Genomic DNA, 18,226 nt, shown 5'->3' on the forward strand with positions numbered 1-18,226 from the left:
CACCTAGCCCTGGCCGAGTGGCCTCATCCCTCCAGGTCCCCGCACCTAGCCCTGCCGAGTGGCCTTCTCTCTCCCGGTCCCCGCACCTAGCCCTGGACGAGTGGCCTCCCGGCCCCGGTCCCCACACCTAGCCCTGGTCGAGTGGCCTCCCGGTTCCTGTACCTAGCCCTGGTCAAGTGGCCTCCCGGTCCCGATCCCCGCACCTAGCCCTGGTCAAGTGGCCTCCCGGTCCCCGCACCTAGCCCTGGCCGAGTGGCCTCCCGGCCCCGGTCCCCGCACCTAGCCCTGGTCGAGTGGCCTCCCGGTCCCTGCACCTAGCCCTGATCGAGTGGCCTCCCGGTCCCTGCACCTAGCCCTGGTCAAGTGGCCTCCCGGTCCCGATCCCCGCACCTAGCCCTGGTCAAGTGGCCTCCCGGTCCCTGCACCTAGCCCTGGCCGAGTGGCCTCCCGGCCCCGGTCCCCGCACCTAGCCCTGGTCGAGTGGCCTCCCGGTCCCTGCACCTAGCCCTGGTCGAGTGGCCTCCCCGGTCCCTGCACCTAGCCCTGGTCAAGTGGCCTCCCGGTCCCGATCCCCGCACCTAGCCCTGGTCAAGTGGCCTCCCGGTCCCCGCACCTAGCCCTGGCCGAGTGGCCTCCCGGCCCCGGTCCCCACACCTAGCCCTGGTCGAGTGGCCTCCCGGTCCCTGCACCTAGCCCTGGTCAAGTGGCCTCCCGGTCCCGATCCCCGCACCTAGCCCTGGTCGAGTGGCCTCCCGGTCCCTGCACCTAGCCTTGGTCGAGTGGCCTCCAGGTCCCGATCCCGCATCTAGCTCTGGTCGAGTGGCCCTCCGGTCCCGATACCGAGTGCAGGCCGAATGACCTCCCAGTCCCGCACCCAACCTACCCAAAAAGCTTTCCCCGCCTCACTCTTACCTCTCCTGCTGCCCGGGCTCTGCTGCACTTACCTGCGCCGATTTCCTTAACTCACCAGAAGGTTTTTCTACAGAGATTACATAAGCTGGCCTAAGAACTGGAGTAACTCTGAGCAGGCCAAACTTGCCGAACTGGCTAGAATTGGCACGGTGGCAGGTTGCACCCCCTTTGGCTGAAAAAAAAACGAAGCTAAAAAAATCGTAACTGAGTTATGCTGATGCAAATTGGTTGAGGAAACTTGGATTTTTAAAAAAACTTAGGCCCAAAAAAACGGCGTGCACCAAAAAAAGCGGCACAATCACTGGGGAGAGTTGATCCCAATGACTTTGAAAATTAGTTGTGCCAGTATGTTTTGTGATTGCATTTCCGTTTTCAGTGATACCACACTTTTGGAGTATCTTCAATTGTATAAAACATGATCATGCAGTTAAAAAAAAGAACATTTAACCAAAGATAATTTTAAAAAATAATTTAGGTGGGCATATCTTTTTTTCAACAAAGCTGCACTATCTTAAAATAAAGCTTTTAAAAACTGTCAAAAATTATGTACTTTACCAGTCCAATTATCTGTAAACAGAAATTACATCACTAATCCCTAAACTACTTCTAAAACAAATAGAAACATAGAAAATAGGTGCAGGATGAGGCTATTCGGCCCTTCGAGCCTGCACCACCATTCAATAAGATCATGGCTGATCATTCATCTCAGTACCCCTTTCCTGCTTTCTCTCCATACCCCTTGATCCCTTTAGCCGTAAGGGCCATATCTAAATCCCTCTTGAATATATCCAATGAACTAGCATCAACAACCCTCTGCGGCAGGGAATTCCACAGGTTAACAACTCTCTGACTGAAGAAGTTTCTCCTCATCTCAGTCCTAAACGGCCTACCCCTTATCCTAAGACTATGTCCCCTGGTTCTGGACTTCCCCAACATCGGGAACATTCTTCCCGCATCTAACCTGTCCAGTGCCGTCAGAATTTTATGTGTTTCTATGAGATCCCCTCTCATCCTTCTAAACTGCAGTGAATACAGGCCAGTCGATCCAATCCTGCCATCCCTGGAATCAGTCTGGTGTACCTTCGCTGCACTCCCTCAATAGCAAGAACATCCTTCCTCAGATTAGGAGACCAAAACTGAACACAATATTCCAGGTGAGGCCTCACTAAGGCCCTGTACAACTGCAGTCAGACCTCCCTGCTCCTATACTCAAATCCCCTAGCTATGAAGGCCACCATACCATTTGCCTTCTTCACCACTGCTATACCTGCATGCTAACTTTCAATGACTGATGTACCAATACACCCAAGGTCTCGTTGCAGCTCCCCTTTTCCTAATCTGCCGCTATTCAGATAATATTCTGCCTTCTTGTTTTTGCCACCAAAGTGGATAACCTCACATTTATCCACATTATACTGCATCTGCCACGCGTTTGCCCACTCACCTAACCTGTCCAAGTCACCCTGCAGCCTTTTAGCATCCTCCTCACAGCTCACACCGCCACCCAGTTTCGTGTCATCCGCAAACTTGGAGATATTACACTCTATTCCTTCATCCAAATCGTTAATGTATATTGTAAAGAGCTGGGGTCCAAGCACTGAGCCCTGCGGCACCCCACAAGTCACTGCCTGCCATTCTGAAAAGGACCCGTTTATCCCGACTCTGTTTCCTGTCTGCCAACCAGTTCTCTATCCACGTCAGTACATTACCCCCAATACCATGTGCTTTAATTTTGCACACCAATCTCTTGTGTGGGACCTTGTCAAAAGCCTTTTGAAAGTCCAAATACACCACATCCGCTGGTTCTACCTTGTCCACTCGACCAGTTACATCCTCAAAAAACTCTAGAACTTTGTCAAGCAGGATTTCCCTTTCATAAATCCATGCTGACTTGGATCAATCCCATCACTGCTTTCCAAATGTGCTGCTATTTCATCTTTAATAACTGATTCCAACATTTTCCCCACTACTGATGTCAGGCTAACCGGTCTATAATTACCCGTTTTCTCTCTCCCTCCTTTGTTAAAAAGTGGTGTTACATTAGCTACCCTCCAGTCCAATTCCTTCATCCAAATCATTGATGTATATTGTAAATAGTCTTAGGATAAGGGGTAGGCCATTTAGGACTGAGATGAGGAGAAACTTCTTCACTCAAAGAGTTGTTAACCTGTGGAATTCCCTGCCGCAGAGTGTTGTTGATGCCAGTTCATTGGATATATTCAAGAGGGAGTTAGATATGGCCCTTACGGCTAAAGGGATCAAGGGGTATGGAGCGAAAGCAGGAAAGGGGTACTGAGGGAATGATCAACCATGATCTTATCGAATGGTGGTGCAGGCTCGAAGGACCGAATGGCCTACTCCTGCACCTATTTTCTATGTTTCTATGTCCATAGGAACCAATCCAGAGTCGATATACTGTTGGAAAATGATCACCAATACATCCACTATTTCTCGGACCACTCTGAGATGCAGACTATCAGGCCCTGGGGATTTATCGGCCTTCAATCCCATCAATTCCCCTAACACAATTTCCCGCCTAAATACTATTTCCTTCAGTTCCTCCTTCTCACTGGACCCTCTGTCCCCTCGTATTTCTGGAAGGTTATTTGTGTCTTCCTTTGTGAAGACAGAACCAAAGTATTTATTTAACTGGTCTGCCGTTTCTTTGTTCCCCATTATAAATTCACCCGAATGTTTGTTCTGGTCACATTTCTGTAACACAGTGAGTAATCAACAGAATTTAGAATGTTAATTGTTGCAGTACCATTTCATAATCCCATTTCCACTGACAGCACTAACCACAGAGCAAAAATATCACACAATGTAGGATACTATCACTACCCAGTTAACATGCAAGAGTGTGCAATGAAAACAAATTACAACAATTCCAGGAAAATGGGTTGGGTAGGTAATCTCTTCCAAGGCCTCAGGCAAATGTCAATTTGTAGCTATTTGATGGAGGGCCCCAGATTGATAGGGGCTAACTCACAATTTTCCCTCGCTGTGAATAAAGATAAGATAAAAACAAAGAACTTGAATTTATATCAATGCCTTTCATAACCTCAGGATGGCCCAAAGTGCTTTACCGCCAATGAAGTACTTTTGAAGTGTAGTCAGTGTTGCAATGTAGGAAACATGACAACCAATTTGCACACAGCAAGGTCCCACAAATAGCAATGAAATAATGACCAGATAATCGGTTTTAATGATGTTGGTTGAGGGCTAAATATTGGCCAGGATGTCGGTGAAGACAGCCTAGCTTTTCTGTGAAATATGCTATGGGATCTGATACTTCTACCTGAGAGGTTTAACGTCTCATCTCAAAGATGCCATCTCCAACAGTGCAGGGCTCCCCCAGCGTTGCACTGAAGTGTCAGCCCAGATTTTGAGTAGGATTGGACTTGACGCCTATTTGAGGCCCCCATTTGCAAAATCTGTGTGTGCATGACCATAGCATGCTGCAGTCAGTTTCTTCAGGCGCTTGGCAGCCAAACCATTGATCCACATTAAATCCTCGAGCCGCTACCGACCACCTCTTGTCCCTTTCAAAGAGCATCCTGCTCCCATCTGCAAACAACCTCAACTGGTGTCTGAGCCAGACGATTTTCCTGCCTCCCGGGACTGATAAGCTGCCTCTTGGGCCCGCAGATCATTGGTAATACATAAATTAGGCCAGCGGACTAATTTATCATGGTCCTGCCACTGGCCTCAATAGGCTCGGGCAGCGCTGCACCAGGATAGCACCCCGATTCACGTGTGATTCAATTTCTAGGCCAAACAATTTATAGTTAGCAGGTAAACAATTAACAGTTATAATTTTCTAACTTTGCAGGCTTAACACAAACCTTGTGTATTCTTGAAGGACATTATCGACTGTCTGTATGGATTTGGGCTGTCTGGTGTGTTGCTCAGATTAGATAAAACAAGCAGCAGTAGGAGACTCCGATTAGCCAGTGGGGATGACGGATCCTCTTGCTGGGCTGGCTTACTCCCAACTCCTCCCAAGGTAAGGACTGTCCACAGCCCAGCTATTGAAGAGAAAAATAAAAATAAAATGTGAGTCTCTTCTCAGAGCTTCATGAATCCATTATCTTTTATCCACCCTTCCTTTTTGGCTCACAGTTAATAAAAAGCAATTTACTGTAATTTGGTCAAGGTGACAAATGACTGCGCTGGGAAACATACCAACAGTATCAACTGCTTTTATAGAATAGATCAAGACCAAAGCAAAGACACATCTACATTACATTAATTCAACTTCAGGATAGCAATTCTATATGATAATTTCCATGTCCATTGCCGGGACACTATCCTTATCATAGATGAACCTTTTGTTCATCCTTATGAAAAAAAATAAATTGCATGAATTTTCTCGTCTCCCTTCCTCTCCTGAAGGCAGACTCCTTTTTTGGGTCATAGAATCATAGAAATTAGCAGTTCAGAAGGAGGCCATTTGACATATTGAGTCTGCGTCGCTTCCATACCGTCCAGTATTTTGTCCCAATAACCATTGATTGTGTGTGTGCTTGGCCAACTGGCAACAGGCTTACAATCATAGGGACATCACAGCAGAGCCCAATCCTAGAATATACCCATAACCAGAAGTGGGAACCCCAGGAAATTCCCCATCCCAACCCAAAGGGACAGACAGGCCAATTGTATCATGGCTGATCTTTGACCTCTTTTAACTGCTACTCCTTGCAGTTATTTTTTTGGAAAGTATAAAAAGCAAAATCATTGTCACGTCAAATTCCAATTTCAGAATTTGATTAAAGAGAAACCAGCAAATACTACTTTAGTTCCAGTAAGAACAGCCTGTAGCTGATTTTGGGATTGCAACTGCTTGATGAAGTACAGAACTGATCTTGAGGATTCTCTTGAGATTCATAAGAACGTAAGAACTAGGAGGAGGAGTAGGCCATTTGACCCCTCGAGCCTGCTTCACCATTTAATAAGATCATGGCTGATCTGATCATGGACTCAGCTCCACTTCTCTGCCCGCTCCCCATAAAAATCTGTCTATCTCCGCCTTAAATATTTTCAGTGACCCAGCCTCCACAGCTCTCTAGGGCAGAGAATTCCATTGATTTACAACCTTCAGAGAAGAAATTCCTCTTCATCTTAGTTTTAAATGGGCGGCCCCTTATTCTAAGACTATGGGCCCAAGTTTCCACACGATAAAAAATGGGCGCCCCTCCGAGCTGGGCGCCCGTTTTTCACGCCTAAAACGGCGCCGGAAAAAAAACTCGCGATTCTGGAGAGCCCTGCAGCTCCTTGTCTGTTTGGCACGGCGCCCAGGGGGGCGGAGTCTTCACTCGCGCCGATTTTGTAAGTGGGAGGGGGCAGGTACTATTTAAATTAGTTTTTTTCCTGCCGGCAATGCTGCGCGTGCGCGTTGGAGCGTTCGCGCACGCGCAGTGTGAAGGAAACATTGGCACTCGGCCATTTTTGTAGTTCTTTGTAGCTGTTTAATTTTTGAACATTTTTTAATAAAAGCACATTGCCATTAGCATATCAGCACTGAGGCTTCCTGCAGCCTTCTGACTGCCTCCTTCCCGCCCGCCATCTGGAACTTCCTCCCCCCCCCGCTGCGTTCGGGCCCGCCCACCGTCTGGAACGGCTTCCTCTCTCCCCCCCCCCCCCCCCCCCCCGGCTGCGTTCGGGCCCGCCCGCCGTCGGGAACATCTTCCTCCTCCTCCCCCCCCCCTGCCATCGGGAATGAACTTGTGAAGCTGGCTGAAGCACTTTCACACAGGTAGGAAGATGGTTTATTTAATCTTTTCTTTGCTTATAAATGTTTATTCAGGTTGGATTTATTTGTATAATATTTGTAGAAGTATAAATAAGGATTTATTGTGGAATTTAATGACTTCCCTTCCCCCCCCCACCTCGTTCTGGACGCCTAATTTGTAACCTGCGCCTGATTTTTTAATGTGTAGAACAGGTTTATCAGTTCTACAAAACTCTTCACTTGCTCCATTCTAAGTTAGTTTGGAGTACGTTTTCACTGTGGAAACTTTGAAATCAGGCGTCAGTGGCTGGACACGCCCCCTTTTGAAGAAAAAATTCTGTTCCAAAGTAGAACTGTTCTACCTGACTAGAACTGCAGAAAAAAAAATGTGGAGAATTGCGATTTCTAAGATAGTCCGTTCTCCACCAGTTGTTCCTAAAAATCAGGCGCAAATCATGTGGAAACTTGGGCCCTATGTGTCCTAGTTTTAGTTTCCCTTATGTGGAAATATCCTCTCTGCAACCACCTTGTCGAGCCACCTCATTATCTTATATGTTTCTTATGTGATATCATCTCTCATTCTTCTGAACTCCAATGAGTATAGGCCCAACCTAGTCAACCTATCTTCATAAATCAACCCCCTCATCTCCGGAATCAACCTCGTGAACTTTCTCCGAACAGCCTCCAATGCAAGTATATCCTTCCTTAAATAGAGACCAAAACTCTACGCAGTACTCCAGGTGCAGCCTCACCACATTCTTTTTGTATCAAAATTGAATTCAACTTTGCGCTTCTCCCCTACCGCGCCCGCACCCCCCCCCCAAATCCCACTGCAGACATTAAATTTTGTTAGGATACAGTTTGATATGAACCAACAGTATGAGCCTAAACAGAAAGTATTGGCAGGCTATTTGAGTGTGGCGTGTATAGCAGCTGACTCCAATCCGGTCCTCAGCCAACATCCAGACACACAAACCATAGCTAATTTTCCCCTCTTTTCTCTAGCTCAGGAACACAAAGCCCATGTTTAATGCCTCTACTGCTGCATCTAGCAAAGATCAACTCATCAAAGTCTAGCAACTGAGCCTGGAATCTTCTTGATATGTATTGTTCAGTTATGAATGGCCTTCACCAACTGGTCATTGGAAGAGCTATACCCTAACATGGACTCTTTTAAAATGCAACTTTTGAATAGAGTCTAAAAGAGAAAATAGTCACACAAAGCTAAGTACTGTGCCCAGTTTACAGAGCAATATGTTGGACAATGCAGTTCTGTTCCTAAGCAGCTTAAGCTGAGGTTTTCAGCCTTTTCTCAAAGTTTGTTTTGTTGGGATTGTCAGTTTGATGCAAATCACTGATTTGATTAAGAGAAATTGAAGCCTTACAAAAAATTTTGTAATATTTACAATGGTGAAGGAGTGCGCGAGAGTGCTATACAGCTTCTTTGTATTGTCTCATCACTATTCTTATGCTTCATGTTTTCAAACAACTGACCAGACGAGCCTGCAAGTACACTTTTTCTATGATGCTCCTCTCCTGTGACACAATTTTTTAAAAACCAACTCTTCCCTTAATATTGATGCTGGAAAAAGACTTCACACCATCACTGGAGACCAGAATGTATTCCCACTCCTCCATTTCAAAGCAGTAACTCATGGTACAGTTTCACTGCTGGCAAACCTCCAGGAACCCGAGTAACAATTCTTCATTTATGAACTTGGACAGTGAATGTCATAGAAATTCATGGCACAGAAGGAGGCTATTCGACTCATCGTGTCTGCACCAGTCGAAAAAGAGTTATCCAGCCAAATGCCACTTTCTAACTTGTGGTCCGCAGCCTTGCAGGTTACAGCACTTCAAGTGCATATCCAAGTACTTTTTAAATGCGATGAGGGCTTCTGCCTCTACCACCTTTTCAGGCAGTACGTGCCAAATCCCCACCAGCCTCTGGGTGAAAACATTTCTCAACACCCCTCTAATCCTTCTACCAATTACTTTACATCTATGCCCCCTGGTTATTGACCTCTCTGCTAAGGGAAATAGATGCTTCCTATCCACCCTATCTAGGCCCCTCATATTGAGCTAGGTCTTGGTCCAGTGGCATGGATTAATCAAGACGACTGGAGACCAGCTCTGCTGCACGGACTTAATGCGCAATCGCACTGTGCCCGTGTCTCTTCTGGCCCCAAACTCACACCTCTCCGGGGCCCCGATCACGTCGCTCCATGGTAGCTGGTATGCAATGGCCACCACACGTTAAAAAAATCCACACACAGGCATCTTCCACCCTTCAGGATGTAGTTTGGGACCTGCATATTTGGTCCTCCATTGAAGCATCTCTGAACTCATCCCTTTTTAGCGTAGAAGAAAGTCATCCTTGATACGAGGGGCCGCCTCTGGTGGTGATGAATTTTATACACCTCAATTAAGGCCCAAAGAAAACAACCCCAGCCTATCCAATCTTTCCTCATAGCTAAAATTCTCTTAATCTCCTCTGTACCCTATCTAGTGCAATCACATCTTTCTTGTAATGTTCTGACCAGAATGTCAGAGGTTATTTAACTGATATCAGAATGAGCACAATATTGCCATGGGACAGCAGATACCATATACTAGATTGGAGTAAATACATGCAACTTGATGTCTCACACAGAAGGGGTGCTTGGGGCCCTTGACAGTGGTGTGGGAAGAGGTGACTGGACAGGAGTTGCATTTTCTGTATTTGTACCAGGTGGTACCAGGGGAAGGAGAGCAGGTGGTCATGATGGTGGAAGAATGAACCAGACGGAACGGTCTAGAGACTAAAGAGGTATGGGCAGATACTAGTATTTGGTGGTGGGATTATGATGGGTATGGTGGTAATGGCACAAGATGATGTCAAATCTGGACACTGGAGGAGCGGAAGGTGAGAACCATTATGGGGCGGGGAGGAGGAGGACAGAAATAAGGGGCAACAGCAGAAGCACAAAAAATGGGACGGGCCTGGTCAAGAGTCTGTGTACCACAGCAGTAGGGAATTGGAGGAGCTTGTAATAAATAGTGAAATAGACAGAAGTTACAACATGGAAACTGACCATTCGACCCAACCAGTCTGCACCAACATTGACCCTCCACATTTATCCAACTTGTCCACAAAACACTTCATCCTTTTCTTTCATCCATCTATCCAATCATTGAATGTTGGCATTGTTTCTGCCTCAACCATTAATATTGGAAGTAAATTTCACAGCTTTACAACATTTTGTGCAAAGAGGTTTTTCCTGCCCTCTGTTCGCAATCTCTTACATTTAATCTAACAAAAACTCACTAAATCACAAGGATGCCTTCTGCAAGTATATATTACAGCATCTGTGACATAGGCAATAAAAAAGTCACAGATGTAAATAATTGAAACAGGAATCTGAACATTTGGTACAGGTCATGTGTTCTTTATTTTAAAAAAAAGGCAAAAATCAATCTGCTTACTGCTTTAAAAAAATGACTAATACCCTAAATGCATTTATGCCTTGAATAGGTTTAAATGAAAGGTAGTGTAATCAATAGGCTATTTTACTTTACTTGTTACTGGCTGTGGAGGCAATGTGTGTATAAATATTATTACTGGTGGTTATACTCCCATTAACTTGCAGCCAAGCAAAAATGGAGATATATGGCCAAGTTACAGTTTATGCTGTTCTCTTTCTCTTGGTATCTATTTCTATATTTGTTGTTTTATTTCAAATTCAACAAGTTAACAGACTCCCGTGAAAGATCTCTGGATAATAGTGTACTTCCCATTGATTTAGCATTTTCCAAAAAACAGGTTTCCTTAAAATTTTCTAATGAAAGCTATCTTCACTCATGTTTCTGAATTCTGTTCAACTAGAAGGCACAAAGGAACAGAATTTGCCCGTTGCAAGTAGGATGGTGGTGCTGACTTGAACAACTGCTTTATTCCCACGATCATGGATTATATCCAGACTCGACTATTTCAATGCTCTTCTGTCTGGCCTCCCATTTTCCACCCCCCATAACTTGAGCTCATCCAAAACTCTGCTGCTCGTATCTTGACTCACACCAAGTCCCATTCACCCATCACCCCTTTGCTCACTGACCTACACTGGCTCCTGGTCCACCAACCCATCAATATTAAAATTCTCATTATCCCTCCATGGCCTTGCTCCTCTCTGTAACCTCTCCCAGTCCGACAACCTTCTGAGAACTCTGCGTTCTTCCAACCCTGGTCTCTTCTGCATCCCAATCTTCCTTCGCCATACCATTGGCAGAGATGCCTTCAGCCATCATGGCCCCAAGCTCTGGAATTCCCTCCCCAAACCTCTGTCCCTACACCTTCCACCTCTTCTTCTTTAAGACGGTCCTTAAAACCGATCTCTTCAACCAAGCTTTTGGTCACTTCTCCTACTGTCTCCTTCTTTGCTCTGACAATTTTTGATTGATTACGCTCCTGTGAAGTACCTTGAGATGTTTTACTACATTAGCGGTAGTATATAAATGCAAACTGTTGTACAGGTATTATCCAAAATTTGTTCCAATACACCTCCAACAATAAAAGCAAAAACATATGGTTGCCTATAGAAAGAAATAACTTTACAGTCAATGAATTACTTTTGAAATATGGTCATAGTCCCACAAATAGCATGGGCATTGTCCCACAAATAACATGGGCATTGTCCCACAAACACCATGAGATGAATGATCAATTAATCTGTTTTGGCACTGTTGGGAGAGGGATAAATGTTGACCAGGAGGCCAGAAAACTCCTCTGCTTTTTTTCAAATAGTGCCATAGGATCTTTTACTCCCCATGGAAAAGCTTTGTTTAACTCTTTATTGAAAGGCAGAACCTCCGACAATACTTCAATTCTTCAGTACTGCACTGGTATCAGCCTAGATTATATGTTCAAGCTCTGAAGAGGGACTTGAATTCATGAGCTTCTGACTCAGAGGTCAGTGTGCTACCACAGAAACTGCTCGAAAAGCAGGCATGAATTGGGAATACAGGACACACTTTCCTCTTTCAGAGTTGAGAGGATACAACTGCAAGGAAAGTTTGAGGAGGCTGGGTTTCATTTCTCTGGAGAAGAGAAAAGTAAGAGGAGAACTGATAGAGGTCTTTAAAATTATGAAGGGTTCAATCGAGTGGATGAAGAGAACCTTTTTCCACTTGCTGGTGAGTTCAGAACGAGTGAATGCGGTGAGTGTCTCACCTCCTGACTCCCCAAAACCTTTCCACCATCTACAAGGCACAAGTCAGGAGTGGGAGAAATTTAGAATTCAACAGAGGAAGTCTAAGAGTTTAATTAACATGGGGAAAATAGAGTACGAGAGGAAGCTTGCAGGGTACATAAAAACTGACTGCAAAAGCTTCTATAAATATGTGAAGAGAAAAAGATTAGTGAAGACAAACGTAGGTCCCTTGCAGTCGGATTCAGGTGAATTTATAATGGGGAACAAAGAAATGGCAGACCAACTGAACAAATACTTCGGTTCTGTCTTCACAAAGGAAGAGACAAATAACCTTCCGATTGTACTAGGGGACAGTAGGTCTAGTGAGAAGCAGGAAATTGTGTTAGGGAAATTGATGGGATTGAAGGCCGATAAATCCCCGGGGCCTGATGGTCTGTATCCAGATTACTTAAGGAAGTGGCCCTAGAAATAGTGGATGCATTGGTGATCCTTTTCCAACAGTCTATCGACTCTGGATCAGTTCCTATGGACTGGAGGGTAGCTAATGTAACACCACTTTTTAAAAAAGGAGGAAGAGAGAAAACAGGTAATTATAGACCAGTTAGCCTGACATCAGTAGTGGGGAAAATGTTGGAATCAATCATTAAGGATGAAATAGCAGCGCATTTGGAAAGCAGTGACAGGATTGGGCCAAGTCAGCATGGATTTATGAAAGGGAAATCATGCTTGACGAATCTTCTGGAATTTTTTGAGGATGTAACTAGCAGAGTGGGACAAGGGAGAACCAGTGGATGTGATGTATTTGGACTTTCAAAAGGCTTTTGACAAGGTCCCGCACAAGAGATTGGTGTGCAAAATCAAAGCTCATGGTATTGGGGGTAATGTACTGACGTGGATAGAGAGTTGGTTGGCAGACAGGAAGCAGAGAGTCGGGATAAACGGGTCCTTTTCAGAATGGCAGGCAGTGACTAGTGGAGTGCCGCAGGGCTCAGTGCTGGGACCCCAGCTCTTTACAATATACATTAACGATTTAGATGAAGGAACTGAGTATAATATCTCCAAGTTTGCGGATGACACTAAACTGGGTGGCGGTGTGAGCTGTGAGGAGGACGCTAAGAGGCTACAGGGTGACTTGGACAGGTTAGGTGAGTGGGCAAATGCATGGCAGATGCAGTATAATGTGGATAAATGTGAGGTTATCCATTTTGGGGGCAAAAACACGAAGGCAGAATATTATCTGGATGGTGGCAGATTAGGAAAAGGGGAGGTGCAACGAGACCTGGGTGTCATGGTTCATCAGTCACTGAAAGTGGGCATGCAGGCACAGCAGGCGGTGAAGGCGGCAAATGGTATGTTGGCCTTCATAGATAGGGGATTTGAGTATAGGAGCAGGGAGGTCTTACTTCAGTTGTACAGGGCCTTAAGTGAGGCCTCACTGCCATCTTATTGAATGGCAGTGCAGGCTCGAATGGCCGATAGGCCTACTCTTGCACCTATTTTCTATGTTTCTATGTGATGTTAATACTCTCCACTTGCCTGGATGAGTGCAGCTCCAAACACTCAGGAAGCTCAACACCATCCAGGACAAAGCAGCCTGCTTGTTTTGCACCCCTTTAAACATACTCTCCCTCCACCACTGGTGCACTGTGACTGCAGTATGTACTATCTACAAGCTGTACTGCAGCAACTTGCCATGGCTTCTTCGACAGCACCTCCCATACCCACGACCGCTACCACCTAGAAGGACACCTGGGAACACTACCAAGTTCTCCTGACTTGGAAATATATAACTGTTCCTTCGTCGTCAGTCAAAATCCAGGAACACCTACCTGTCGCAGTTCTAATATCAATGATTTGGATGAGGGGATCAAATGTAATATATCCAAGTTTGCTGATGATACAAAGCTAGGAGGGAATGTAAGTTGTAATGAGGATAAAAAGATAGCAAGGGGATATAGAAAGGCTAAGTAAATGGGCAAGAACATGGCAAATGCAATATAATGTGGAGCAATGTGAAGTTATCCATGGTCGGAAAAATAGAAAAGCAGAATATTCTTTAAATGATGAGAGATTAGGAAATGTTGGTGTTCAGAGGGACCTGGGTGTCCTTGTACATGAATCACTGAAAGTTAACATGCAGGTACAGCAAGCAACTAAGAAAGCAAATGGTATATGTTGGCCTTTATTACAAGAGGATTTGAATATAAGAATAAAGATGTCTTACTGCAATTATATAGGGCCCTGGTGAGACCCCACCTGGAGTATTGTGTACAGTTTTGGTCTCCTTACCCAAGGAAGGATATACTTGCCATAGAGGGAGTGCAATGAAGGTTCACCAGACTGATTCCTGGGATGGGGTGATTATCCTATGAGGAGAGATTGAGTAGACTTGGCCTATATTCTCTAGAGTTTAGAAGAATGAGAGGTGATCTCATTGAAACATTCAACATTCTTAAAGGGTTCGACAGGGTAGATGCAGGGAGGATGTTTCCCCTGGCTGGGGAGTCTAGAACCAGGGGTCACAGTCTCAGAATAAGGGGCTGGCCATTTAGGACTGAGATGAGGAGAAACTTCTTCACGCAGCGGGTGGTGAATCTTTGGAATTCTCTACCCCAGAGGGCTGTGGCATCTCAGTCAGTGAGTATATTCATGACAGAAATCGACAAATTTTTGGATATTAAGGGAATCAGTATTAGTATCAGGCAGTCCCTCGTATCGAGGATGACTTGCTTCCACACCAAAAAGGGATGAGTTCACAGGTGTTTCAATGAGGGACCTGACAAACTAGGTCCCGAACTACATACTAAAAGGTGTATGGGGATAGTGCAGGAAAGTGGAGTTGATCTTATTGAATGGCAGAGCAGGCTCGATTGAGAGGCCGAATGGCTTACTCCTGCTTCTTATGTTCAAGCAGGCAGCTCAGCACCACCACCTTCTCTAGGGCAATTACGGATGGGCAATAAATGCTGGCTTTGCCAGCGACGCCCACATCCCGTGAATGAATAAAAAAAGGTCATAAATATAAAATAGCCACAAACAGATCAAATAAAGAATTTAGGAGGAATTTTGTTACACAAGGGAATGGTGAGAATGTGGAATGTTTGAAGGAGAGAGCATTGATGCATTAAGGCAATAGAGGGGTATGGTGGAAGCAGAGTGGAAAGAGATAATTTACTCATGTTCAGTAAAAAAAATACCTGCATACACCAGTTGGGTCGAATGGCCTATTCCTATCCTATGTAATTCTCTCTGTTGCAATTCCTTGGCCAAAAAGCAATGTGCAGAAGCACAAGATTGACTGATGATGACTTGGGTATGCTATTATTGATTCTAACTTTTAGGTTTGGAGACATGTTAACTAATTAATGTCAGTCTCCTTTGGACAAAGTTTTTTCTCATTGGGTGCAGTGCTGATTTCTGTGTCACTGCTAACAGCTAGGAGTGTCTGAAGGCAGATAATGCAATAGCATGGCAGGCACTGCACACTCTTTGTGTTTTCTTCCCACACCCTAAAGTATGGTACACATTTTATACACATTGAGGAGGTTAAATATACCCTGCCCAAATTTAAATCCAAGATATTCCAGTCCTGTCTTACACTTGGCTACCAAACATCAGGTTGGAGCTGATAGGGCTGCTAAGCTACTAGGAAACTGTCTATCCCATTCCCCCCACTGAAAATTTCATTTAATGCAAGACAACTACAGTACAGAACGCAGATGACTTACATGAGCAGTGGACAATATACAAAAGAGGCTTTGTTTATATCTGACAATGAAACAAGAATGCATCAATTTTAACAGAGGGACAAAGATGGTGGGCAGCAAAGACATAAAGCCACTATTTGTTATTGGGTTGAGCTGCTAAATGTAAAGATATTGTAGCAACTTACTACTGCCATCTATGGGAGGAAGGTAAAACCATAAAGATCAATCGTACCTCTATCAGCCAATTGTAGCATTAGTGATAATCATTAAATTGTCAGGATTTCACTACTTCCTTACAACTGAAGGAGGAAGTTGGTCACTATGCGCACTTTAAATAAAGAGCAGGAAGGAGTAGTAGTAACAGGGAATTTTTTTGAAATTTTAATTGTCAAAATCAATTGAGTGTTTCTTTAATTTTAAATGCAAGAAAAAGTGTTTTTCAGAAACCGACCCATAAAGCAATATGAAAAATTCCTACAGCTGTCTTATCCTCACGTATTCATGAATATAATACAACCCATTAGTGCATTTTTTTAAACTCCCAAGATGACTAGTCTTCTGATGGTTTTGACTATTTCCAAGGCTAAACATACAAAGATATGTCTCAAGTAAACTCATAGCTGGATAATTGCATAGAACAGGAGGTATTACTGTAGTCACTTCAACAGTGAGTATTTGCATGGGCTCAAGTGATGCTATGTAAATGAGACATAACTATACGACAAGTTGAAATTGTGTAATTTGTTTTGACTGTTTATCCGCATAGGAATTTAGTCTAATCTCATCAACTATTTAATAAATGTTTCTGAATGGCAGAGTAGGCTAAGTCCTTAAAAGTAATCAAATATGCAATGACAAGGAACAAATTTACAAACATCAATTGCAAGTCTCAGTATTCATTTCCAAGATTACTTTAACTCTGATTATTGACCCCCCTCCATCCAAACTTTATTAAATAAAACAGCTGAGGTGGTGAGCTGCAGCCAGTATTCAAGAAGCATTGATCTAGCCATATGCAATTTACAATTAATCTCTATCCATTATATATTTAAATGTCCAAATGGACGGAAATACTGTGTACATATTTACAACAATCATCTTCATTCAATTGGGATGCTGGAACAGCCCCACTAAGCAGTAGCTTTGTGATTATTCTGGTGCAAAATGATAACACATCTGTAACTATTTCAATTTTAACAAGGAACAGGCCAATAGATGGTGCTTTGATCCATGTGCCAACCAATCGTCCATTTGCAAGCAAAAGCAGTGCAGACTCAGCCAGGAAGAGGAACAGAAGTTCCTAGGTTTGAACACTGATCAACAAGAGTTAGTTGACCATAACCAGGCAACAGAAGGGTACATATGGCCTCAGTCTGTGTTAGCAACATGAAAAATAATTAAAGCTTCCCAAATGGAAAAAAAATGTTTACAAAGTTTATTTTAATTAATAGCACAGAGAGATGGCTACTGTTTGCAACAGTTATTCCATTTTGTGTATCAAGGTTACGCCATACTTCATATAGGTGTGCTTGGTTGAAAGGCTGTGTAGTGCATTATTCAGCATCAGGTATTTCCAACAGACTTCATTTCTGCTATTTTATTTTTGTAAGAATGTTATTCCCTCCACCCTCCCTTCTTCTTTCTTGCTCTCTCAAACCATTCCCTGCTCAGATATTAAGTAGATGAACTGCTCCCAGGCCTTTGCCAATAACTGATTTTGCAGCACGGGCGATTGTCTTTGATTTACTTTCCTTCATTAAAGGAAATGTCTGGCATTCACTCGGCGTCTAGTTTTAACTACATGACTGAGATCATTAACTTTGTGTTCAACAAATGCATGAAGATGCTTGTACCATACCAGTTACTGCCATTTTTAGTTTTTTTGCAAACCACTTTGAGCTCTGAGGGAACCTCCTTTAAAATAAGATGGTGCTGCCATTGGTAATATTTCAGTTATGTGGCCAAAATACATTTGACCGGTTTCTTTTTTTGCATCCTCCCATAAATTGTGGGAACATTATTCTGCAGTGATGCCATCACAATAGATTATTGGGGCTCAATTTTACCCAGTGCTTTGCACCGTTGTTTTGGAGCAGGCTGCTTTTTTTGGCCCAAGATAAAAAAAACAGTTTCTCCAATCAATTTGCACCAGCGTAACTCAGTTAGTTACAATTTTTTTGAGGCACTTTTTTTTCAGCCAAAGGGGTCATAACCTGCCACCCGTGCCAATTCTGGCCATTTAGGCAAGTTTGGCTAGCTGGAAGTTACTCCAGTTCTTCTTAGGCCAGCGTATGTGACCTCTGCAGAAAAACCTTCTGAAGAGTTAAAGAAATTGGTGCAGGTAAGGAAATCGGCACAGGTAAGTGCAGCAAATGCACGGACAGCAGCAGCAGGAAAGGTAAGAGGGGGAGAGAGAGAGAGGTGGGGAGGGGGATGGGAGAGAGAGAGAGGTGGGGAGGGGGATGGGAGAGAGAGAGAGGTGGGGAGGGGGATGGGAGAGAGAGACAGGTGGGGAGGGGAGAGAGCGAGGTGGAGGGGAGAGAGAGAGAGGTGGGGAGGGGGAGAGAGAGAGGTGGGGAGGGGGAGAGAGAGAGAGTGGGGAGTGGGGATGAGAGAGAGGTGGGGGAGGGGAGAGAGAGAGGTGGGGAGGGGGGAGGAGAGGTGGGGAGGGGGGAGAGAGAGAGGTGGGG

The 18,226-nt window shown here is 44.4% G+C and overlaps 1 protein-coding gene across 3 annotated transcripts in view; it reads right to left on the bottom strand.

Annotated features, from left to right (window-relative positions):
* Positions 1-18,226, bottom strand: part of dym (dymeclin) — a 669,399-nt gene that overhangs the window by 411,591 nt on the left and 239,582 nt on the right. For all 3 annotated transcript variants that reach the window (XM_070867483.1, XM_070867484.1, XM_070867482.1), the window contains exon 9: positions 4,758-4,940. In XM_070867483.1, coding sequence (XP_070723584.1) covers positions 4,758-4,940 — 183 coding nt within the window. The remainder of the gene's footprint in view (positions 1-4,757; positions 4,941-18,226) is intronic.

This window comes from Pristiophorus japonicus, chromosome 2, assembly GCF_044704955.1.
Source record: "Pristiophorus japonicus isolate sPriJap1 chromosome 2, sPriJap1.hap1, whole genome shotgun sequence".
In the NCBI taxonomy this organism is placed as follows: Eukaryota; Metazoa; Chordata; class Chondrichthyes; family Pristiophoridae; genus Pristiophorus; species Pristiophorus japonicus.